Source organism: Pyxicephalus adspersus, chromosome 2, assembly GCF_032062135.1.
Source record: "Pyxicephalus adspersus chromosome 2, UCB_Pads_2.0, whole genome shotgun sequence".
Classification (NCBI taxonomy): domain Eukaryota; kingdom Metazoa; phylum Chordata; class Amphibia; order Anura; family Pyxicephalidae; genus Pyxicephalus; species Pyxicephalus adspersus.
In genome coordinates, this window is record NC_092859.1 from 144,202,086 (window position 1) to 144,228,285 (window position 26,200).

Here is a 26,200-nt window from a genome sequence, read left to right on the forward strand (position 1 = left end):
ATAAAGAATGATATGAATACTGCTTGAAATTGGCTTGATGGAGCAAGTTTATTATAATTGTATTTTATTATAATATTTACTGAGTATTTATCAGCCGAAAAGGCACGTGTGTTAAATGTACAAAGGCCTAGGGGTCACAGGTTCAAATCTGGTACTCCCACGCTCCAACAACATGCAGTTAGGTTAATTGGCTTCCCCCAAAAAGTTGTCTTTAGTCTGTGTTAAAGACATATAACTATGATAGGGACATTAGATTGTGAGCTCCTTTGGGGGACAGCTAGTGGCATGACTATGGACTGTGTAAAGCGCTGCATTGGCGCTATATAAATACTAGTTAATAATACCAAAAATATATTTATATATTGTACTTAAGGCAAATATATAATATAACAGGCATTCCTGTCTGTGGGTATTAAAGTCATTACTCAATTAGAGAAGGATTAGCACCTATGGCAGGTTTATATTACTACTGCTACCGATGTTTCATGAAAAAAACAGATTAATGATATTGCTGGCCAATATCATATATGTATTCAGATTGTTCATAATATATTAATTCCTTATTCTATTTGGATAATGAGTGTTTTAGTGCTGATAATGTGTATACATACACTTACCCAAATCCAGAAATAAGGCGGCAGAAAAGGAAGAATCCATAGCCCTGGACAAAGGAGGACACAAATGAGAAGGCAGCATTGATGGCCAGAGAGATGAGGAGACATTTTTTCCTGCCCAGCTTATCTGCCAGTCCGCCCCAGACAAACGCACCAACCATCATTCCCAGGTATACTATTAAACCTGTTAGAGACACAAGAAGCAAAGTCATTTGTCACTTAAATGGAAACTAAATTCAGATCCACCTAGGACTTCCTTTGGATCGCTTATAAATACTATATTCAATATATTTCACAAACAGTACCCAGAAGGGTTATCCTATAACTTGTTGGCCCCATTGAAGAAAAAGCTCCTTGTGCACACACCTAAGATCAGGCATGTGCAGAAGGAGCAGTAAGAAGCCTTGTGGGATTCCTGACGTGGGTATCCCAGGAGGCTCTGATCTCCCATTCTATCTTTATCCCCAGGGTGGTAAAGATAGAGGGGGAGGAGCTCCCTTTTTATACAAATAAAAAAAGGATTATTGCCCACCCTTTTATGTAAAGTTAAAATTCTAGTGATAGGTCTGCTCTAAATATTGGATTTGCAATTGCAATAAATTACAGTTATACAATAAAATGGTTCTGGGAGTAGTTTTGCTAATTGGATTTGGGTTCAGAGCAAATACAATGTTGATGTCACTCTGGACATTTTTCCCTAGCGTTTCGCTTGCCTTGTAAAAGAAGATGGCGGTTCTGGTCTACCTACAGTTGGAAAACCAATTATTATAACAAGTCTCTTCCAGGAGGTGTAACCACCTTAATATATTGCTGTATGCCTTGTAATATGATAGGTGATCTTACTGGCAATTACTATCAGGAATCGCTAAAGTTTTGCCATCTATAGCAGAGTTTCTCAACAATTGCAATGGGTTCCTTGGGCCATGAGCTGTTGCAGCCTCCGAGGTCAGTTTAACTGACACCAATTATATTTTTGGAAATCTTTAATGGTGACATTTTCCCACTGGCAAGAAATGTAAGAGGCATTCTACTCACTGGCCACCATGCTAGTTTCTGCAGGCTGTGGATATAGTTATTATAGCAGGGCTTCCCTAATACCTGAAAGTTATTTCAAAGGTTCCCCCATGTTAAAAAGATTAAGAAAGGTTGCTTTATAGTGTTCAGAGACTTGGGCATAATTTAGGACAGAGGTCTGATGGGTACCAGGGTATTTGGGGGTCTAGCACACTATATTTATACTCTAAAAAAAACTTTTTCATTTAATTACAAATCTACTGACCTATGATAATATCCCATTGACACTTTAATAATATAGTCATGCCAGCTATATCTTTTTGCAATACCACTTCATAAAAATATAATATTTTCCATACGAGAAACTACAACAAGCAAAATATCTAAAGCAATATATATATATCATGATGAGTATAATAGTTGATTCCCCCGTGCCATTCCATCTGTCATTCTCCAAGGTGGTTTGATTCTGATTGGGAAAAATAGCAAATATTCTTATTGCTAGCATTTTGACACTCAAGCCCAATGAAAAATACATTTTGATTGCCATTCTGTCCATGGAGTCACTGCATTTTGTGTATTGCTTTTTTTTTGGCTTAATAAATAAGACTGATTGATGCGTTCATTGTTTATACCACAATTATTCGAGAATTTCACATCCTCTTTTGGAATTAAGCCCATTTACACACAATAGACAATTACAAAAAAATTATTGTAAATAAGATACAGAAACCTAAGCAGATATGCAAGCATGGTCAATCAGCCAAAGCTGATCTGTGATCCATCTGGGCCTATTATAATTTGTGGATGAGTAAACTATTACAGATGCATTCCTCATCCTATTCCACAAATGTAAAATGGGACAATCAAAGCAAACACAAACCTTTTACTTACCTTTGTCTACAATCATTTTTTTTTATACAAAAACTGATTGCTAATGATAAAATGAGCAATTTTTAGTTGTTTGTAGAAGGAGCCTTCTCCATTCATGCAACTTTCAGATATAGTCACCAAATGATGAACGTATGGAACTGATTTATTAAAGCTCTCCAAGAAAAGAATCTATCATGTGAGAACCTCCATGATCCAGCAAACCTGAAATGGATCATGTCCAGGATTGAAAACATTTGCCAACTAATAGCAAATGATTATAAAGAAATTCACTGCAGAATTTGACTTGATATATCAGATGACAAATAAATAATATTGTCAGTGCATTTTGGTTCCATAAATCCATCACACCAACATCATAAATCTTTCTATTTGTATCTATTTTTTTATTCAAAATTGACTTTAGATATTTTGTTTTTAACTATCCATATATGAAGTAATAGCTAGCTGTTAACATTTTTTGCAGTCATATTGGTTCCCTTATGGTAATGGTGATGAGTTTGGCAAAACTGGAATGGGGATGCTTTGGGGTTTTATAACTGCAAAAAGATTAGGAACAGGAACAGGAACTACGTTAAATGGTTTGGTTATGTTTCACAATTTAAAAAATAGGCTTATACTGCGACCACATCTTTTCTTTTCATTGCAGAAAATATATAATTATGTATAAGAAATGTAGAACATTTGCCATTTTTGTGATTAAAATCATGTTGATATAGACCAGATCAATGATTTTACAATGTGCGTGTAATTATGATATCTACAAAAAAATGGTAAATTATCTTAAAGTGGAAGAAAAATAGAAAATGAAAAAAATCTCACCTAACTTTACTTCCGCATATCCGTCGAACCCTCTTAAGGTTTCCTGGATCTGGTCCTGTTATCCGCCTGTGTCCTGGCCTGGAGGCCCCGGGCTCTGAAATCTTCTTTTCCCTTTTTCCGCCTTCAGGCCACGCCGCCCAATCTCACACTGTGCATGTGCGAGAAGTAGATGGGAAAATAAAATTCCAATCTCACTGTTTATGTGTGAGATCAGCATTTTTTTTTTACCCCATTGAAGAAAAAGATCTGTAGGAGCCCCTGGGATATGTGGCGTGGGTATCCCAGGAGGCTCTGAACTCCCATTCCGTCTTTATCGTGATAAGTGATAAGAGGGGCATCACCTTTTTTTTTTTCTAAAGAGTGTTAACCGCCCAAGCCCCCCACCCCCCCCCCCCCCCCCCCCTTTACACACACACAAAAGGTTAAATTTTACCTTTATAATATATTTTATACCCTTACATGTAAAGTAAAAATTGTGGTGATAGGTCCATTTTAATCCGCTATAAAATAAAATCTGCAGTTCAAATTGAGCATGAATATTCTTCCAGAACTGCAGAGCTATGCCTTTGATTTAACATTGTAAAACACGCACTTGTGAGACACTACTGCGCCACTCCATCTAAACAGCATTTTACACCATCCAGGCAATGCAGAGTTACACCATGCAGGTGATGTACTGAGAACTGCTGACTGTGTATACTAGTGAACACCAAGCAGTCTGCACTGTAAAAGTCCTTTAAATTGCGTGCCAAGTCTAATTTTAGCCATCTCCATTAGAATGTAATCCTGTTAAGCAAACAAACAGGCAGAGGTGGTCTGAAGGCACATTAGTGAAAGTCTCCAGGGAGCTCTGACTCAGCCTGCACAGCATCTGACTATGGAATAATCTCCATTCTGACACACTGTTAGTAAAATGCTGCAAGAATGCAACTTTCATTACAGCAATGTGTTAGGACAAGGTGTACCTGACTGCTTGAAAACTTTACTAGTGCCATCTGGAAGATAATATCATTTCTCTAAATGAAAGGTTTTTTTTAATGACTTTAGGAATGAGACTTTATACAAAGAGGTTTAAACTGGTAAAAATCATTTATATAATTGAATAAGTCAGAGCAAAAAAGGGGTCATTTAAAAGTTCAGTACAAGAATATTGTCCTGTAATTGCTGCCGAAGGACATGATGACCAGATTATGCTTTCTCGTGCAAATGTGTGCTTCATTAGAGGACTGTATGGCACAAATCCAACTAGGTGGGCAAAAATACAGAGGTTTTCTTCAGGAAAGGCTGTAAAATGTTTCCATATGCAAGACTGATTAGGTGTACTTTAAATATAAGGGTAAATATACATATAGTTTAAAATTAGCATTACATAGAATGATATAAAAAAAACTAATAACATTTTCAATTTTTATTATATAAAATGATTAACCACCCTTTTATTTAATGTAAAAATGTAATGATAGATTCACAGCTTTAGCACTTTCCTGCCTTAGGGAAGTATTTTCCATAATGTAGGGAGAAAGTGTTCTAAAATTCACAGCCAGNAATTCTGCAACAGATATTTTTCTGTACTTACAGAAAATGTAACCTGATCAAGGAAAGCTAATGGCTTGCTCCTACTTTCTGCTCATTTAAAAGAGCACTCAAAACCCATTTTTTCAAAATTGCCTACCCATCTTCTTTCTTTTGAAACCGTCACTACTTCCCACCACTACATATCTCCCATCCTATTGCGGGTGAAATTCCCCCACCTACTAGATTGTAAGCTCTTCGGGGCAGGGTCCTCTCCTCCTGTATCACTGTCTGAATTCATCTGTCATTTGCAACCTCTAATAATGTGCAGTGCTGCATAAAATGTTGGTGCTATATAAATCCTGTTTATTCATAATAATAATATTAATAATAATAATAACAATAATGTGGCCGCTACACCTGGAATATGAGAAACTTTTGTTCATGGGTTTAAATATACTGCACTATAATGCTTCCTTCCCAGTAGTACATACTTATCATTATCATTATTTTGCTCCCCTGTCACTTTTTTTCAGCCTCGGGGAGCATATTAAGGATTCCTTGAATAAACTCTAAATTAAGTCACTCTAGACAGAGATTACACAGATTGTCCTCCCATGCCCATATGACAGCAATGGGGAAATCACCAACCACCAGCATTATTAAATGAGAGAAAGGGGAGACATATGTTCATATTGAACGTACCAATGACTTTTTTTGCTCCTGGCAACTGAATAAAGTTTAATGTAGTAAAGGAGAATGGGGCATTAAAGTAGAGGAGGGAGGCATTAAAGCAATCCTCTAGCTTTGCTCTGTATAGTAGGTTTATAGTGATGCATCAAGAAACTAAGTGTAAAAAAATGAAGATGAATTTTAAGAACAGTAAATCCTTGAATATAAACCAATTTGAATATAAACCATGGTCTGTATATCTTTTCTCCCCAATTTTACAGGTCAAATTATTTTGTATTTTTTAGAAAGTTATGATGAGTCACTTGCTCTGAAATTATCTTTTCATGCACTATTGTTGACAAATATTAGATGGTGCTGTATTTTCATGTAATGTGTGTAAAAAACGTGTTATATGTCAGACAGCAAGTTTTTTACACTTTACATCCACTGTTGTGACCCGAGAATAAACTGGTATTCTTTTTCTAAAGAACCTTGGCTTTCTAAAGGGAAAAAAAATCTTGGTTTATACTTGAGTATATATTGCAAGAAATTGGACATTTCAACAGTTTTAGAAATTTGCATCTAAAGCAGATTTGACTTGTCATTTTAATAATTAAAAAATTACCATTACCATCATATCAATCTTTAAACAATGTTCAATGCTACAATCCTTAATTTTATGCAGTTTGTTAGCAATAAACAATCATTGTATCCTTACACGATACACAGAAGTCTCCAGGGCTTTTGCCATGACTTTCCATTTTTACACAAGGACATGTACAGACAGTCTATCTCGTTCCTAAGTTCAAAGCAAGGCCAAAAATGACAGATGGCAATGCTATGCTTGAATTGGTCTCATGGTACCTTGTAATAAAGTATCAAGCCTCTTTTTTCTGCACTACAATAAAATCCGCCAACCTAATAGAGTAAATAGACACGTTTGCTGCAAAGTGCTGTACTGGTTTTTAATCTATTTGTCCATCGGAGCAAGGATCAAATGATAAAAGTCAATGCTGATTTGGCTTTTTATAGAAAATATTAAATAACGTGTCAATGACTTACATGTCATATACTAGGAATGCAGATTTAGTTGATGTGAAAAACTGCCTCAAGGACAAACACTTATAATCGACACACATTGATTCAGGTATGTATTGTATTGTGAACGTGGAATTTCGATAGTATACTATGGCGATACCTTTGGGTTATTTGCCTAGATCATTCAATTTACATTAAATAATGCAAACTTTGAATTGGTTTTATCTTCAGTGAAATGTACATGGTACTATTGAGGGTGGAGGAAAAGTGGCCAGGCACTGTCAGCATGTGTTACAATGAGTGGTAACCAAAGAGATTGGGGCTCCTTTTGGACTTGCAGTAAATCCCAGCATTGTACGCCATGCTCAGCCGTGCTCCCAACCAATCCCATTGCAGTTGGGAACCACTTTGTGCAAGCATTTGCATGTGGATGTGTTGCAGTTATGGGACAAGTCCTGGAAGCAATATGTTGCTTCTGACCATGCGGTTGCTTCTCCTCCTCTGGTGGAAGAACTGTAGCACCCCCGTAAACACAAGGACAACACATGCAAACAGGTTCCCTGTGGGGGAATTAGCTGCTCCTGGAGATATTACAGCAGATTGCTATGCACCTGGGAACAGCTAAACCTGCCATTTTAAAAGGTGAATCTGGGGGCCTTAGACGGGTTTCTAGTCTGATTAGATGTTCCTTCATCAGGTTGATTGGATGTCAGATAAGTAAATTCATCCCATATCTAGGCCAACTGTAGTTACAATAATAGTTATACTTAAGGCAATCTTTGTGAACACTGATGAACATAATGCACTCCAGGTTTGGACATGGCAACTGGAGAATAAATATTTAGATTTGATTGGTTGCTGAGAGAGACTGTTTTTATTACACATTCTGACAAGTAATACCCAATGTTCCTCTAGCATAAGTGTTTTTAATAGAACTTGTCTGTGGAGCCAAAGCTTTCAATTGGATTCAGTGTTTTCTGTTGCAATCTAATCTTTTTGCTTAGGGCTAGTTTACACAGATGGAGAGGTTGTAATTAAATGATCACTTCCTATTGTCTATCAATAATACACTAACTGTAGAATTATACCTGTGGCTGTCCATAGGGAACAAACAGGGGTGGTAGTGGGTGCTTTATTAACACCTGCTGAAAAACTGTCAAATACTTATTCATTAAGCATTGTTTTTGTTTTTTGTTTGCCATCCTCTGGAACAGCTATGTCCATAGGGTTTTATCCAGGATATGTTTATTTCCCTAGTGGTTGAACTTGATGGACTTATGTACATTTTTTTCAACTCGAATAACTATGTAACTATGAAAATTAAGACTGTGCTTAGCAGTCGGGGCTGCGGAGCTGCCAGTAAGGCACCAGCCATGTGGACTGCTGTTCCCACCTCCCCTCTGAACAAACTTTTGTTGGGAATTGCTATGATGGGTATTTCCACTAAACTATTATTACCTGTGTAACATTCTCTGCTACTAGTGGACAAAACCACATACCTTACTAAGTGATTTACCATCTGGCTTTCTAAAGCAATATGTTTTACTAAAAAAGTTATCAGCATTTTTTAAGTATTAGGAGTTTTGTCACCCATATGTGTGCCCTCAGTTATGAAGTTGAAATGTATACTATATAAAATATACTAAAATACTGCTGTTCACCGTAAAATCATTGCAATATGATGCATTAAGCCATTTAAAAGAAGAGCAATGAAATAAATCTAGAAGAAACGTTTTTACTGCACCTGGAATTTACTCTACAGATACTATTTTGGCCCATGGAATTCCAAACTAGAAGTAGATTTTTCTGATGGTCCAATGCAAATGATTAGATCCAGTGTACAAGCTGGCTTGTCCTAAAGTAATTATATTACATTTAAGGCCTAACTCCAGTCAAATTTGTGACTCCATTGTGGATATTTCCCCTTATTTCTTATCCCTTTTATTTTCATACTTAATAATTTAATACAAACATAATTTTCAAGAGTAATGGCGACTAGGCTACAGGATAGCATGGAAAAATGTTCAACGTGCCAAAAAGGACAGTGAAAGCAAAATGCCTATGCAGATATTCTTATCCTTCTATACAAAATAAAAAATGTAACTGAATGCCAACCTTATCTACCATCTGGCACATGTGTAAAGGTTTCTCTTTTTCTGTATTGAAAATACTGTGTGTATTAGAAGGTTCAGAAAGGCAGATAAAACCACCTTATTTCCTGTGCCTGGCTTGCATCTTACATTTATTGGATCACAAATCTTTCAATCATTGAGGTTCAATATCACATGTAGACATCACCACAGACTTTTGTTTTCAAGACGCTACATATAGCACCCTGACCGACCCTTCTACATCCATGATGTGCCTACACTGCACAGAGGAACACAAAGACTCTAAATTAAAGCTTACCTAAACTCTGAATTTTTACTCTGCATAAAAGGGTAGACAACCCTTTTATTTAAACTAAAAATTTTGTTTGTGTCCAACCTCCCTTTCATTCTGAGAGCACAGAGCCTCCCTGGATACCTACGTCACACATTCTGGAGGTTCTGGGCACCTCGGGCATGCTCAGAAGGAGCGCTTTCATCAATAGCAAAAAACAATTGCCCGCCATACGCATACGCAGTGAAAAAAAAATGTACTTGCATGTTAATGAGAAGGGAAAGAGGAACCAGTCAGGATAAAATATAAGCAGAATAAACTTTAACCTTTGACAAAGGACCTGGACTTTAACTCTTCAAAAATAAAACATGTAGGGAATAATATAATGCTGTTTTGAGGATTTAGGCTGCTTACCCAACATTCCTTTGTTTGAACGTGATAAACACATGTCCTTCTCAGCACTGGGAAGCACAAATCCAACTACAAAGACTTCCACCCCGTCAGCCATCAAGGCAAGCCCTAAAACAAAGAAGAGGGTCCACTGGAAACGCCCATGTCCACATTCCTGAATTATATTTTCATACTGGTAAGCCAACTGCTCTTCATCCTCCTTCCGCTCTGCCATAAGATCAGCCTGGTCTCTAAATTCATCTCCTATGGTCGTATCCTTATGTTGGGCCCTTATATCATCAGGATGCGGTATACCCTGATACTCTCCTTCATATATCTCATCATCTTCATCATGACCCTCTGTGGCATCACTCTGAGCATCCTCATCCTGGTTGGCATGATCTCCCCCATAATAGCCATCATTCGATGAATATTCTCCATATGTATTATCTTGGTACCGTGAGTAATCATCCATGGCTTGGTTGCTGGTCTGTCTCTTTACTTCTCTAGCTATATCTCGTGCTCCTTGGTAAAAGTTTGAATTGTTTCTATAGCCATCCTCCATTTTGTTTTGTACTTTTGTGATTTAATTTTTTTTGAAGCTTAATGATGGAAATTGTTCCACAAATTCACTTGAGCAAAGATCAAGAATATCCAGTAGCAGGGTCAACAGCGATGGTCCGCTGAGCTCTTATGAGTCATGTTGTTCAGCGTAATCCTGTCCTGGTGATTCAAACAAAAAGGCAATTATGTTAGATGAATCCAAGAATAAAATGCAGCTACACAACAGAAAATAGTTATGACTTGCTATTAAATTACAGAGTTAAGGTAGGAGAATAATATAGTTTAAGCCTGGCCTAGATGGCCTAGTTTTCTAAAAATATAAAATATAAAAATGTGATGTAAGATTTAGTACAAACAATGCTACCAGGTTTTTTTTTACACATGTAAGGTATATAAGTGAAACAGCTACAAGAATGTGAATGTATATTTATAAACAATTGGTTTTTGTACTTCCCCTATGGATAAACACCAGACAGATAAAATCTATTATAATAGATAATGTAAAAAAAAATCAATAAAGATATTCTGTTTTGTGATTTGCACAGGTACAAGAATTTGATTTTTTTCAAGCTCTTCCAGTCCTTTGTACAGCAGCAATCAGAGAGCAATGGCAGCATTCTTAGCCATTTTGGTGCCCTGCATTCACATTCACTGAAAAGAAACATGCCGGGGCACTTGGTGTTCTTTGGGGGTATTCTTAGGTATATTTGGGATATCTACTGAAAAAGGTGGCATCATTCTCTACAACATGAAAGCCAAGAGAAGAAGCCAACACAAAAGCTACAGGAGTTTTTTTTAATATTGCTTAATTTTTATAGAGGAGAAAAGTTTCCTAATTGAGTGGAAATTACATAAAGTGCAAGATCCTTTTTAAGGGCAGTAGAGAATGGATGGACCAACAAGTTGGATTGCTTGTGTTTTGTTCATTTATATGTTTCCAATTGGATATTCTGATATCTTAATTATATAGATTTACGCTTACTTTTTTTGTGCATTCAGACATGTTTCCCAGCGTGCTCATTTTTGGGATATGATGTGTTAAGCATGCACCATTTAGGGACCCCGTAATGAGTCTGACCTTAATGTTGGCATTGGGGCTTGCCCTCATATTGATCGTTAAGTGGGACTAAAAAATTCTGGTTTATTGTAAGTTTGTATACAGAACATTTGCCCAATAAATGTATGTTGTTGGACTTTCAGTCTGCCCTCTTCAAATAGAGTATTTACTAACCAAATTTTCTTTAAAACATATATGTGTGTAATTAATATTATAGCATCCAGTTCTCACTGTAATGAGCCAATGGAAACTTTTAAAACTTTGCTTTTTAAGGTTCACCCAAATTATAAATTCTGAGTTTGAATTAAGGCTGATAGACTTATGTCCTCTCCCACTAATAGATTTGTTAGGACAGTTATACCCTCCTAATTTTAGTTGCACATCACAGCCAGCATCTCATGTGCTTTGGACCAAGTAATGTAATCAGATTGTCATCCTAATTTCTCCTGTCTCTGCTTCTCAGGATGCAACCTGAATACTTCACTCATGATTGCTCCAGCAGTAGCAAGTGGGAACATGGTGCCCTTTGGAGGTCCAACCAATCAAAAATCCAGATCTAGTAAACTGCACTAGCAAAAGGCCATTTGCACAAATGGATTCACTTGCAAATGATCTGGGGATTAACTTGCAAATGTACCTGTGCAGTACAACCCCATTCAGACCTTGGATTATTGGACAGGCACAATTATTTTAATGAACTTGTATTTATATAGCACCAACATATTACTCAACACTTTGTAAAGTCAATAGTCATGTCACTAACTGTCCCTAAAAGGGGCTCACAATCTAATGTCCCTACTGTAGTCATATCTCTGTCATTGACTAAATCTAGAAACAGTTGTTGGGGGAAGTCAGTTAACCTATCTGCATGTTATTGGCATGTGGGAGAAATCTGTAAACTTGGGAGGAACATAGAAACAATGTGCATACAGTATCTTGGCAAAGATTCAATCCTGGTGGAGAGTCAAGAGCTAGCCATTGAGCCACCATGCCACCCACAATCTGAAATAAAATCTAGATCCTCGAAAAATCCAACAATTGCACCATCATTATAAGAACACACTTCCCAACTTTTGAATATAGGAAGGAGGGACATCTTTAACTTACAATATGTAGACAAAATACATACCTCTACCACCTCAACATTTTGTGAACTATGAACAATGAAAAATTATTGTTTCAACTATTTTTTTCACAACTACATTTCATTTATATTAGCTCAGTGTTTCTCAACCAGGGTTTCCACAGAGGTTGTTAGGGGTTAAATGAGTAATGAACCATTTGTGTTGCTCAGGTCAGTTTAACAGATACCAATGATTTTTTTGGCTATCTGTAAGGGTCACATTCTTCCTAATGGCAAAGAATGTAAGAGGTATTCTTTCTACTGACCACCACATTATATATAGTAATTATAGCAGGGGGTCCCTGAAGTTTCTTCAAGAGTTCTTTAATGTTATAAAGGGCTAGAAACAGAGTATTAGCTAATCAAACAACAAATGGAATCATTTGGAGTCTGGATAAAAGGTTTAGTAGGAACAAGGGACAGAGAAGCGTACATCTGCAAGAGGGACAGTTCTTCCAAATCAGGGACATTTGGAGGGTATGTTAAATCTATGTATGAGGGTATGTTAAAGTATCCTTATTTGTTATAAAATCCTTATTTTAAGACACCTTATGATCTTTTTATCACGACTTGCTCAGGTCTCAGCAATCTTTATAGCCCCTGTTAGTATATCAACACTTGCCAAAAAAAGTGGTTTAGTTTGCCATTTCCAGAGGTACTTTGAAGTACAAATGCCAACAGCAGGCTGTAAACATTGGTGGGCTCAGTGATGCATACCTTATATCTCAATGAATTCCTTGTAATTAAGAACACTCATTAATCAAGACAATTCTAGTTTGCATTTCCAATTTTACCACAAGGGTGTCTAAATCGTTTAAAAGTATGTATGCTTGGAAGATAAAGCATTTTAAGACTTGTGCATGCAATATTTAGAAGTATGACTCAATATTTCAGTACTGAAATAGAAGTCTTAAAATGGAAAGCATTTACTGTGAAAAGAGCGTGGCAATTGCATAACACAAAGAAATTATCTTCTATTCATATTTACCAGCACAATATGATGATGGATGGTGAATGGAAATAATTTTATCAAAAATAGTAATAATTTAGTGTGCAGGCTTTGGATGTTTGCTTGTACCTCTAGTCTAATAATGGTTGAATAGCCATTGTAAATAGAAGCCTGGAGCCAAAAAGAAAAAGAAAGAAAGTATAGGCGGAGGGGCAACATGACATGGGGTTCAGGGCAGCCCAGGAGAAAGAAAGGGTTAAAAAATGAGCTGGAAGGTAGGAGGGAGTTTTAAGGCCAATTGGGGGTGAGGCGTTGAGTAGGAGGGATACGGTAAGAGTCAAAAAGCTGGTGTAAGGGAAGGGGTCAAGTTCGCTTGTTTTTATGGTGGAGACAGTGGGTGTTGTCTTCTGGTGGTATGGAAGGCAGTGGTTTTGAAGTGCTGGGGACTGGTGGGTAAAAGTGGATGGTACAAGGAGAGTGTGGTTGGGCCAAGAAAAGGGAGGTAAGTGTAAGAATTATATTGGCACCAGAGCCGGGGTAGGACATCCGGGAGACAAAATATCAGGCTATGGCAGGCTCGGATGCCCTATGTTTTATGGTGGTTGGCCTTCCAGGAACAACTTCCAGAAAAACATTATGTTATTGGTTTAGGTGTTAGGTTGTAATTTATGGATTTTTATAGTGGTTATGTGTAATAATAAAGAGAATTTATTTTCCTACCTAAGTTTTAATACAAAAAATGGCTGTGCAGCCAATTTTTTTCCACAGTATGGTATGTGGACTGTTTATTGGGGGGTTTAAAGAAAAAGGAGGGCTGGGCGGCTGTTTTTTTTGGATAACAGGGGTGCTTATAAGCTACCCTGGTCATAATTTCAAAATGTCCAAAAACCTGCAGCCAGTCAGGCTGCTGAAAAATTAATTCCTATTGGTTGGTATGGAATAATTCATTTGCAGTTTACTGAATAATAAAAGCTATCTGTTGGTTGCAAAGCATGTTTTTTGTTTTTTTTTTCTGTGTATTGAATTCACGTTCAAACAGGAGCTGTAGCAAGCAGATGTTTTTTCTTAGTTGATCTGACCCATGTAAAATGAAACTATCTGCAGTATCATGCAGTAAAACTCAAATTTTATCATGTTAACACAATGCATGACAAATTTTATAACGAAGTGGCATTAATTTAAAAAAGCACCCCAATGCACAAGTACTTTAGGTGTCAGCAGACCCCACTGCAGCACACCACAGAGCATGTAATATGCGTTCTGTTGTGCTCTGATAAAATTGAATTGCATCTTTGAATTATTGAATGAAAAGTATAAGGGTTTTTTTTACTCTTACACATCATCAGTATACATATGATTAATCCTCACCAACTACCACCCCACATGTCCTCTGTGAAATATAACATACTAGGGACATTTTTTTGGTTTATTGATGCTTCCATTATGGAATATTTAAATTAACTGACAAATGTGGTTCATATGTGGAATTTTAAACTATAATGTTTGCATATCACCCAACTTTGAGATGAGAAAGAGAATGAAACAAAATCATTGGTAAATTCACATGTGCTTCTTTTCTAAAACTCATTTTCCCTTACACTGACATACTAAAATTATAAATGCAACTATTTAGAGGTCAGATAAAATGTTAAGTGCAGTATTAAAATTTTAATAGAAACATAATACGTTTTTATTGAGTTAAATACTTGAAACAAAAAGAGGGACAACTGAGGAAGAGAGAGTAAAATACATTTGCACCTCTCCTCCCTGTTATTCACATTATATATATATATATATATATATATATATATATATATATATATATGTGTGCTGTTTGTATATATTATATATATTTTAAAATTGGTATGAAGTAATAAAACATAATTTTCATGTTACTAAAATGTTCAAGTAGATTCACGCTTCACAAATCATCATGCCCAACCTATATACATAACGTTTGTGGTTTTATTTCCAAAGATGAATCATGGAATCATGTAACCTTACTGGCCAACAGGAACATTTGAAATCTAGGGCACTGCAGAAGGCATGTAAAAGGATGTTCAAACCTTGACCAGGGTAGTTCGGACCTCCCAGCCCATTCATTTTACCTGCACCTTTCAACCTGACCAACACCCCCACTCCCCCAATCCTGCTTACCAACCACCCCCCACCAAAAAATAGGACAGACACCAAGTTGCAATTAAATTGGCTGGCAAGCAATTAACAACTAATCAATTACATTAACAAAATATTTATCCATAATAACAAAATTAACCAAAATGAAAACCCCTTTTATATTAAACTGCAACAATACAGTTTAAACTTTACAACCAGGCTGCAGGTATCAGAAGGCATGACCCGTACTACACCAAAATTTCCAAACCGATGTACCACCTTGGCCCCTTGCCGCCCAGTGCTGCCTCGGGAGCCATGACCAACATACCACCATAAAGGGAGACCCTACCATGGATGGATCCCTCTTACCACAACCACCGATTTTTCCATGTCCAGGATCCCTGCCCTCCAAGACCCCAGCCTCCAAAGCACACACCCTAACTACTTACCAATTCCAGGGAGGATGGGGGGGGGTATGCTGTCCTCCCTCTATGCTGTCTATCCTGTAGGAGGGCCTCACTTCCAACTCCACTCTTTTAAGCCCCCCCTCCTCCTAATCCCTCCTCCTCAACCCTTGTGCTAGCACTACCCTTCTCCCTACAGCTCTCAGACCACTTAACACTTTCCTGCCTCTTGCTGGTGTCATGCCACCCCTACGCTTAACTTTGTAAATCTCCAGACCTCACTTACTTATTGCCTCCACTTTGGTCCAGTTTTGAAACATTATAGAAATGATGGATATAATTGCAACCCACATAAGAAAATACAGAAATAACCCATGCCACACATATATTACAGAATAACACAATTCTGGTACAAATCAAGAGCAGGGGATCTGGGTATATAAAATTGACAACTTTTACATGATATGTTGAAGTTTCTCCACTCATCAGTCAGTTTTACAACATGGTTCATGGTTCTTTGGGGAGGGAGGTTCTCACAACAAATTGACAATACTTTTTTAATAAATCTCAACAGCTTCCAGGCAGACCCCGACTCTATAGTGATTTCAAAAGACCAAAATTGAACACATGCTCACAACACAGTAACTTTACTATTTATTTCAAGTCTCTCCATTGGTTGGCATCCATAACCAAGCCAGGTCTGTTCCCAGAATCCACAGATTGAAGGTTAGTATTGCATAGGCTTTATAGATCACTACTTTAACCACAAACTCAACTGCACGGAGACCACCTGAGAACATTTTCAGGACTGCATAGGGTTGCCAGCTCACCCAATTAAGTCACTTTAAAGTCAACTTCACATTAATTGAGTCTGGTGCTCGAAGTAAAAATTCCTGGTCCACCCTGCACCTACTGCATATACATTTCACATATTCTATTTTCCTCTATAGCTGGAGCCATATTCAACTAGATGGTTGGGGTATCAATGAGTATGAACCAATAAAATGAAAAAGCTGCAAGGAGCTTGCAGGCTAAATACATAGCCTCGCCAAGTCTCGCCCGATGGGCATGGCCATGATGGTCTCTGAAGGGGCCTCAAGGTACTTAATTAGCTCTGTTGGATAGAGTAAAAGAAAATTGAAAAGCTTTACATTATGATTTAACTAAAAGTAATTTTTTTCTTTAGGTTGCACATTCCCTTCCCTACCCACTACTAACATGCTATAACTTTTTTGAGGCAGCAGTGATTTTTACAAACCCAATGCCCATTAATTAGTATGCCAGTGTTTTAAATAATGAAACCTAATAAGGAAATTTTAAGACCCCTTAACTCTACTTTGCAAAAAACTGTTATTTTATCCAATTAGTAAAATAACAAATGAACCTTTTTTTTCTAGCTGCCAAATCTTACTTTCACGGCTTTATTTCCCTTTCAGGTATAATATAGTAATGCTTTGACAAGCAGTATGGTAAATAAAAAAGCAGCATAAAGCATTTTGGGAGTAACAGAGAACTCATTACAGTGATCTATGATAGCACTAACTCATGGATTGCCTGGGCAGCAACATCTTTCAAAGGTAACATATATAAAAAGAAAATCCAGTTGGATTTAATGATGAAAACAGATGGTAGACTTTGACTTCAGGCCCAGGTTATGAATACATGCGGGAATTCTGAGAGCAAAACTGAATTTTCACATGGTTATAAAGTATGTGGATGGCATATATTAGGTTCTTTCACCAATTTAGACGCTGGATATTTAGCTCCCCAGATAATCATTCTTGAGTGCAGAACACTGCAGCAAAGCATGGTTGAAATACAATTAGTATCACATTATTTATAAACAGCATCACAGTAATCATGCTTTGATGTAATTAGACATTTGCTTGGGCAATACAACTCTCAAAGCCTCTGAATAAAATCCATCTATGATAGTTCTATTTTTTTTTCCTATTCAATGATTTTTTGTAAAAGTTTTACTAAGAAAATTACAGACATAAGATTGACAATGAACCTGATTTATGAAAGCTCTCCAAGACTGGATAAGATAGACTATCATGAGTAAACCAGGGGATTCAGAAAACCTGGAGTGGATTTCTTAAAATCACTTGCTCTTAGTAGGCAGTTGCTTGAAAACCTGAACCAAAATCAGTGTTGGTTTGCTGGATTGCCCAGGTTCGCCAATGATAGTCTTTCTCCTCCAGTCTTGGAGAGTTTTAATACATTAGGTCCTATGAGTCAAAAGAGATCTAACAAGAAGTACAAGAAACAGTGTACAGTAGATTCACAACTGGAAACAACCCAGAATGTGTAGTGGAACTCAATTCAAAGTGCTAACACAAAAAAAGACCGAGTAGGATTCAGTTGGATTTGGTGAACAACTATACAAAGTACGAGGGTTTTGACAAAGTAGTGGTAAAGGGGATTCAGAAAATAGGAAAAGGGGAGACAGGGGGGGTAAATGTGGGAAAAAAACTGGATAATGGGGGAACCTGATAAAAAATTAAATTGATAGGGGTGACTGACCTAAGGTCAGGTAGTGACAAGGGTTGCATCAAGGTCAATTTAAATTCAAGCCAGGGGACTTCAAAAAGGTTTTGTGTACTGAGAAAGTTAGTAAGTTTTTCATTATTTGTAAAACTATGTGATTTTTTAATTCATTTGTCCAAGCCACAGAAATGTTTTGTTTGGCTGGTTAGAGGGTAAAGTTAGCTTTGTTTACTGGTGCTTAGTCAGGATTTCAATTTTGGTGTGGAGGAGGGTTTGCAGAGGTTTATGTATGACTGGGTCTCAAGAGTGGGAAGAACAGTGGAATAGAGTAGCCAGAACCTAATCATAAGAATTGGATGCTGATGTTGGAACAAAACCAGCAGGCGTGCTTCATATCACCATCTGTTTCACAGCCTCTGAAGCATTATAAGGATGTCTCTGTTTCTATGTCTTTGTGTCATTTTGGTGAGTAAACAATGGCATGCCAGGTGAAGATTTTGTAAACTGAGAAGATTATATGCTACAAGAAAGTTATGAAACGTCTTCCAGTGGGTGTTTTCATACATGTCTAAACATTGGATTGCCAATGACAGTATTCAAAGGTAAAGGAGAGTAAATCAAGCCACTGGAGAATTTAGTCATCACAAGTTTGGAGCACAAATATTGAGCTGTTTTAAAGTTCTATGCCAAGTTCTATGGCAAAAATTACAACATTGGTGGAAGCAATGGAAAGCAGCATTTTCTGAAGCAGAGATCAGAAATAGAAACCTGGCTATTTTTTTGAATGCAACTCAAAATAGAAAAAGGAGTTGGAAGGTTTAGTGAACAATTATTTATGAAAAGGATCATGGCATTCTTCCCAGTGTCTTTATAACTAACAAGTACCACCAGTGCTTTATCCTAGAGCAGAAAATGCCCAGGAAAATCTGTAACAAATATTTGATTCATCTACTATGGTCAGCTGGCTACCATTTGTCCTAAAGAGAATAACCACCAACCCTATAACTCAGTGTTTCTCGACCTTTTGATCATTGGGGAACCCATTGAAATACCTTTCAGGTCTCCAGAGAACTCCTTCTAGGATAACTATATCCACAGCTCACAGTACATTTGCTTAGTGGTATTTGAAAACAATCCCTTCTACATTGCTGGTCAGAGGGAAGGCTGACATTCTTACAGATAGCCAAAAAGATCATTGGTGTCAGTGGTAACTTACCGGAGGGTCACGAACTGCTCATTGTTCAAGGAACCCCCAGCAACCTCTGGAGGAACCCTGGTTGAGAATCACTGCTATAACTGATTGAGATCCAAACATACATTATGTTCGTCTATTGTTAATGTTTTTTAGACACATAAAAACCAATGAAACCAATGCGGCTTAGGACAAAATAATTGTTAACCTGGGTAGGTAACTTAATATGATGACAGCTTTTTATCCAATCGTATATTCCCAAACGTAGAATCACTTTAAAATGCATAAGTTCACAGCACATAGCGAGGTTTAGAAATACAGTAAATTTACATACAGGTTTCTAGTATAATTGTACATTACGGCATTTTGTTTCCGATTGTGGAGATCATTCTTACTCCATAATGCTAACAGGCGGTTCATTCTAATTAGTGTTACATCATGTTCCTAAAGACCAATCTTCCAGTCTGGATCTGGCATTATCAGCTAATTAGAGCAGCTGTTCCCTGATCCCAATAATCATCATTTGCAAATGCATTCTGTTAAAATTGCATGGCAACAACTAGAAACGTTGATCCAAATCAAAATTAATATTGTCTCGGGGTGAAGTAGTTAATAATTAAGTGTCATGTAATATTAATTACTTTTTCTGGCAAGCCACAGATAATTAGACTGAGTTCTGCCTTTTTCAATCAAGGCAAATGCTTTGAATTATTTCTTTCAGAAATGTAAGATGTATTTAGTTGAACACAACAAATAAAAGAATGTGGGGAACTGACAATAAAAAGAAAAGCAACAAAAAATAATTAAAATAGCTGGAATACTAAATCATTTAATGTTTAGGAACAGATACCAGAATGGCTGACTTCAATCTAGTTTACAATAAAATACACATTGTAATTTAATATTGTTAAATTTTTGATGAGGCTTGGTTCTTCTCTGTTCCATAATTTGATTATTTTATTAACTTTCATACACAGATTGGTAAATGTTCCTTTTTGTGATTATATGTACAGTATATCAGAGATTGTCATACTTTTGTTATTGGTTTTGGACCAAACAAGGAAAGATTAAATCCACTGCCCGGTTTTATTATGTCTGTGTCATACGTAGGAAAAGCCACCCTTGCTTTCTGTCTTGGTGTCCATTTGGGAGGGGAGATCCAAAATTTAACAGCTATCACCAGTACTTAACCAGTCTTCTATAGGGTAGACTCAATCTCCCAAATGGGACTCCCAACTCTCAACAGGTCACACTGACAAACAAACATTTTTCTAATAGAAAAGCTCATTATTACACAGTGGTCTCTAACATTCTTACTCCAAAATTTGACATCTATGCTGAAGAGCACCATCCAACTACACCACACTTGTGAGTTCCATTGACCCAAGCACTTGTGACCGCCACAAGCTTGTGATCATCCTGCAGCCTGAAAGAATTCCCACCACCCTCTAGTGGTGAACACCTACCCAAACTTAAAAGGCTCCAGTAATCTCTTTCAACATCTCAAGACTAATGATGATCACAAACAGGGCCAATTCTTAGCAAAAGAAGTCTAAACAAAATGCTAGGGATCTAAACTGCACTGACACCCATTGTTTTCCATAGAAGCCAAAGTCAAAATGGCCTGCCTGAGTACCAGAGGATCCTCCAGTTCGTCCTATTTTTCAGAACCCAAGGATCTTCCAGTGGGTCGCTAGTATAGTGGTATATACACAAAGTCCGTTCTCCCCCACATTTAAAATGGCACTGCACTTAGCCTGGAATTTTTCTTCTAAACACTTTGGAAACTCTGAACCCCACTCAGAAGGTAAAATGATGGTTACATGACATTCCTCAAAAAAAAAAAAAAAAAATCAAAAACACACAAAAACTCCCAATAGCACGATTTACTGATGATACCAGCCCCATGATATTCCTATCATATTACAATTTATGTAATTTGTTTTTAATCATACAAAAAGCCAAAGGATGGGACTTTCAAAGAAGATAATAAAACAAATAATGAATTTAAAACAAAAAATAGATTTCACATTTTTTTCTCTCGACACGTTTTACAGGCATAGGCTGCTTCCTCAGGAGATTATTTGAGATCTAAACATGTTTAGATCTCAAATAATCTCCTGAAGAAGCAGTCTATGTCTGTGAAACGCATCAAGAGAAAAAAAACTGGAATCTAATCAAGAGCTTTTTAATTACTCATCTGTGATTTTAAAGTTATTACATTAAATTTTATATTTTAAAAATTTTTTGGGTCAGTGATATCTGCCTTGAAAGTCCCCTCCTTTGGATTTTTGCATAATTGTACTTATATAAATGATTATACTTATATATATGGGATGTGGTAGGATTTCTCATTAGGTAAATTTATATGCTGGGCATTTAATCCTTTGTTTGGTCTGTAATTTGTTTTTACTATATTTAAACCCCACAACATATACAGCTAATGTTTATTTGTTTTATATTATTGAATATATCATGTATAAATTTCTAACTTTAATTTTCCCAAATTAACCCAAACATTTTCCATTTTTTTTTTCTTTTTCCAAGTTAACTTTAACCCAATACTAATTATAGTAAAGCAGTATCAAGGATTCAAAACTCATGCCCCCATAATAATATCAACTTTTATTCTATTTCATATGAAAAAAATTAAGATAACACAACTTTCTTTGTGGAATGTTCAATGTTTTAATTGAACTCAAGAGAAGTTGATTTTATCTTGGTTTGGAGGATTCAGCTCTGGGTGCTGGTTTTTAATTATTAGCTTAACAAATAAACCTAGTTTTGTTCCTACTTTAATAAATTACCCTGACTAATCCTAGAGATATAGAATGAGTCATACAGGAAGAAGGCTAACAAGCTGGTGTGTAATGCATATCACCCAAGAGCAGGGAAGGAAGCTTTATGCTGGGCCTCTTGGTATAGACCAGGCTGAAGGGGAAAAGTCTGGTGGTGTTTGTACAGTTCTGGTATTTGCAGAAGTGCATTAGAATGATTAACAGCAAACTCTCATCACCATTCTCCTATAAAGGAAAGTTTAAATTCTGCATGTGGAGATCAAGGCAAAACTAAATGAGATTCACTTAGGCTTAACAGAGAAAGCAACAACTCAATACCCGTCTGTAGTTGTAAGGGTGAGCTTTAAGCAAATCAAAAACACTAATAGTTATTTATTCTTGAGAAAAGTATCAAATGTATTTTTAATGTGGGTAGATTCATAGGGCCCGATTTATTAAAGCTTTGCAAGACTGGAGAAGATAGACTATCATGGTGATTTACAACAACTTGAATGGATTTCTTCATAATCATTTGCTATTGGTTGGCAGCTGTTTTCAATCCTGGACCAGATCCATTCCAAATTTGCTACATCAACCAGGATCTTCTATGATAGTCTATATTCTCCAGTCTTGGAAAGCTCAGGCCCATTGCACAAACTTGACTTGGAATCCCATAAATAACAACACTCAGAGAGAAGCAGTACCAAGGGCCAATCAGGTGTCCTGCATTCACATGTGGTTACAAAGAACATACTGATAGGAGGATTGAACAGGATAAACAGAATCATGAGCAGCTGCAGATGAGGTGACCAAGCGTTATTAGTTAACTACTGCTAAGAAAGTTCGGGTAACCAAGCTGGCTATGCTTAGCTATGTTTAACTCTCAGGATAATACATAATGTAAATACATTTACAATGTAAATACATTTACATCTTTACCATATATGTATTCTAACTTTGTATTCAGCTGTTTGTCCAAGGTTTACCTTTATGTATTCTTTTTACAATACTTATTTTTAGCCTTCCATTGGGAAGTGATGTAATTAATTCACTGATGTACCTGCCAGGCAGGTTCTAACTCGATTCAGCACAATTTCCCTTATATAAAACACACATTAGCATTATTGTTTTTTTAAAGCAACTCCTTGTTTAATTATTAATGTAAATAATAATATGCTAATTTAAATCTGCACTCCTGGTAGATGCAAATACACCATTTAATGACAATGTGCATTTCTTTAAAACGAATTTAACCTCCCTGGCGGTATGATTATTTTGTATTTTTAAATGTCAAATCGGTCTATTTGACATTTAAAAATACTTCTAATTTTAATTTTCCCGCCGGTCACGCCTCCCAACACACGCATGCTGCCCACATACAGGTCACATGACCAGGCCGGCATCTGCATCCTTTGGCCTCGCGTCTCCAATGTTCACATGCTGGGATGCGAATCCAGGGGACGCAGATGCTGGTTGGGCATCACCAAGTGGACACAGATGCCGGGCCGGCATCGCTGGAGGACACCACAGGCTTGTGAGAACCAGGTAAGTCCTCAATTCCACTCCAAGTGTGGCTCGGGGTTACCACTTTCTGTAAAGAAATTTCACCCCAAACCACACTCAGGAATACCGCCAAGGGGTTAAACCAGAACTAAACCCATAATACTCAGCTATCCCTGTTCCCTTGCAGGGTGCTGCTATATTTTTATTTCATTTCTTCCTGAAGAAGATCTTTGGCCATCCTAATTACCTGGGTCGGCATGCCACTGCGAGTTCCTTCATTTCTGGCCCGTGCTCGGGAATGCCAGCTGTCCTGGCAACCAAAGCTGAAGCTGCGCATGTGCAGCTCACCTTTTTTGATAGATAACCCAAGCAATCAGGAAGATAGAAGGGATTTTTGCAGAAGGGACATCTCCTGTCCCTTTCTGCAAAAATGACGTGCATGATCGTGGATTTTTAAAGGGGAACTTAATTCCATTTTTAGGTATTTACACATAGAATTAGTATAATTAGTACCTAGCTCCTGATTAGATTCCAATTATGTACAGAGAAGAAGGAAGCACAAGAAGCCAATCAAATTCTACTTGCCCATATGTCAGCATGAAAACATGGCAACTGACCCATCACTGTGTTGCAGTTCCTTAACTGTCCAATCAGTAGAAAACAACTTACTTCTAACAAAAATATCTGTGTCACCCTTTTGGCTGTGATGTCTGACATAGATAAATATTCAATCCTTTTTGCTGATAGAACAGCTCAGACTGGAATTTCAATTGTGTTATATACTGTTTGCCTTTGATTAGATTTAATATGTATATGTTACCCTGCATTATCTTAAAACATATTCAGTATGCTTCAGGGCCAATCAATACAAATCTGTCATTACAATGATATTGTTCTTAATGCTCTGTGATAAATGCATTGAAGGATGTCTTTTTAAGACATCTGTATTTTTGTATTTCAATATATTTCTGATGTCTTACTAATAAAAAGAAAAGAAGCCTCTGAAATCCTTCACTTACCTCTGACTCTTCTGATGAATGGAGCTGCCGCACACAAAAAAATATTTATACCTTTAAAATATTAATAAGCGGAGCTCGGAACTGGTTTTGGCTGCTTTGTAGAGAAAAATCTTTATGCCTGCTCCTATTTATAATGAAGCTTCCCTGATGTTCATAAGTATCTCTATTTTTTGTTGATACACTGCAATATTCAGTGTGAAAATACCTTTAGCTGGCAGTTCTTGAATGCTCCCAAAGGCAGACATATTATCTTTACCTTACACTTTCTATGGCTCTTGGATAAAATAAATAAATAAAGTAATTCTTTTGACGTGAGAACATTGCCCTCTCCTTTGATTAGAATATTATTCTTTACAATGCTTTCCTAGCCGAGGTCAGAACAGTTTTTTGATTGAGCATGAGTTTTAGACATTTATGTTAGCAAAGGATGTTGTTCTATTAGGCTTTACAGAACATTCGTACTTATAATACGTAGTATATAGTGATAGTAATATCATTGAGGCATGGTGCATCCATTATGCCTTGTCATTCTCATTATGGACTCTTTGTGCATAACAGCAAAACACTTTATACTGGCTCCGAAAGAATTGGCAGCCAAAATATTTCTTTAAACTTTAAGGCCCCTTTCACATCCATGGTGTGAAACCATGCAATTGGCAGCTCCTGGGCACATAGCAAACTGCTGATGTGCACCAGGAGCGTCAAACTGCACCACAGGTAACTTAATTTGCCCAAGGCTGTGGCGCCAATTCTCAAACATAGTCAAAAGCCACTTGTTGCTTTTGAAAGCTACGCTCCTATCTGCCGAATGGTTCTCTGGTGTAATAGGGATGGGTTTGGGTTCTTAGAGCACTGGGCTGACTTTTCATTAGGGTACAACCTATATGTCAGAGATGGTTTGAACCTAAATGAAAGGGTGTGCTGTGCTAGGGGAAAGATTTATGGGACTGGTGGAGGGTTATGGATAAATATAAGGAGCTTGTGCAGTATTATTTTTACTGAAAAACTAAAGGATTTGGCAAACAGTGCTGGTAAGTGCAGCAGTGGTTTAAAGAGCATACTCACCAATACTAGAAGTCTGGCAAACAAAATAGGTGAGTTGGAAGCCTTAATAAATGAAGAGCATTATGACTTAGTATTAGTATTGCTGAATTATGGCTTTGTTCTTCACATGACTGAGCTGTCAATATTCCTGGGTATACTCTCTTTCGTAAAGACAGAGTCAAACAAAAAGGTGGTGGTGTCTGTATGTGAGAAGTGATCTAAAAGTGAATGTGAAAGTATAAATTGCTGATGGAGCAAGCGATGAGGTTGAGGCATCATGGGTGGAGTTGAATTTGGGGATGCCTAACACACATTGACTGGAGTAATAGCACTACAGGAACAGCAAAAGGGAGGACATTTATGAATTTAATACAAGATAATTTTATGGTACAGTTTATAGAAACCCCAACTAGAAATTATACTTTGCTGGACCTAGTTCTTTCTAACAATGCAGAGCATACAACAAATGTGCAAATAAAAGAGAATCTGGGTAGCAGTGACCATAATATGATTTCATTTAATGTAAGCTTTAAACAGGAAGCAAAAACAGGAAAGATAAAACAATTTAATTTTAGGAAAGCAAATTTCCATTAATAAGGGCGGCTCTCTGTGACCTGGAATGAGAGAC

The 26,200-nt window shown here is 37.0% G+C and overlaps 1 protein-coding gene across 2 annotated transcripts in view; it reads right to left on the minus strand.

The window, feature by feature from the left end:
• SV2B (synaptic vesicle glycoprotein 2B) overlaps window positions 1–26,200 on the minus strand; it is an 81,245-nt gene that overhangs the window by 18,692 nt on the left and 36,353 nt on the right. For both annotated transcript variants that reach the window (XM_072402693.1, XM_072402692.1), the window contains exons 2-3: window positions 9,360–10,058; window positions 618–798 (exon numbers count right to left, since the gene is read on the minus strand). In XM_072402693.1, the coding sequence (XP_072258794.1) occupies window positions 618–798; window positions 9,360–9,900 (722 nt within the window). In that variant the 5' untranslated portion in view covers window positions 9,901–10,058. The remainder of the gene's footprint in view (window positions 1–617; window positions 799–9,359; window positions 10,059–26,200) is intronic.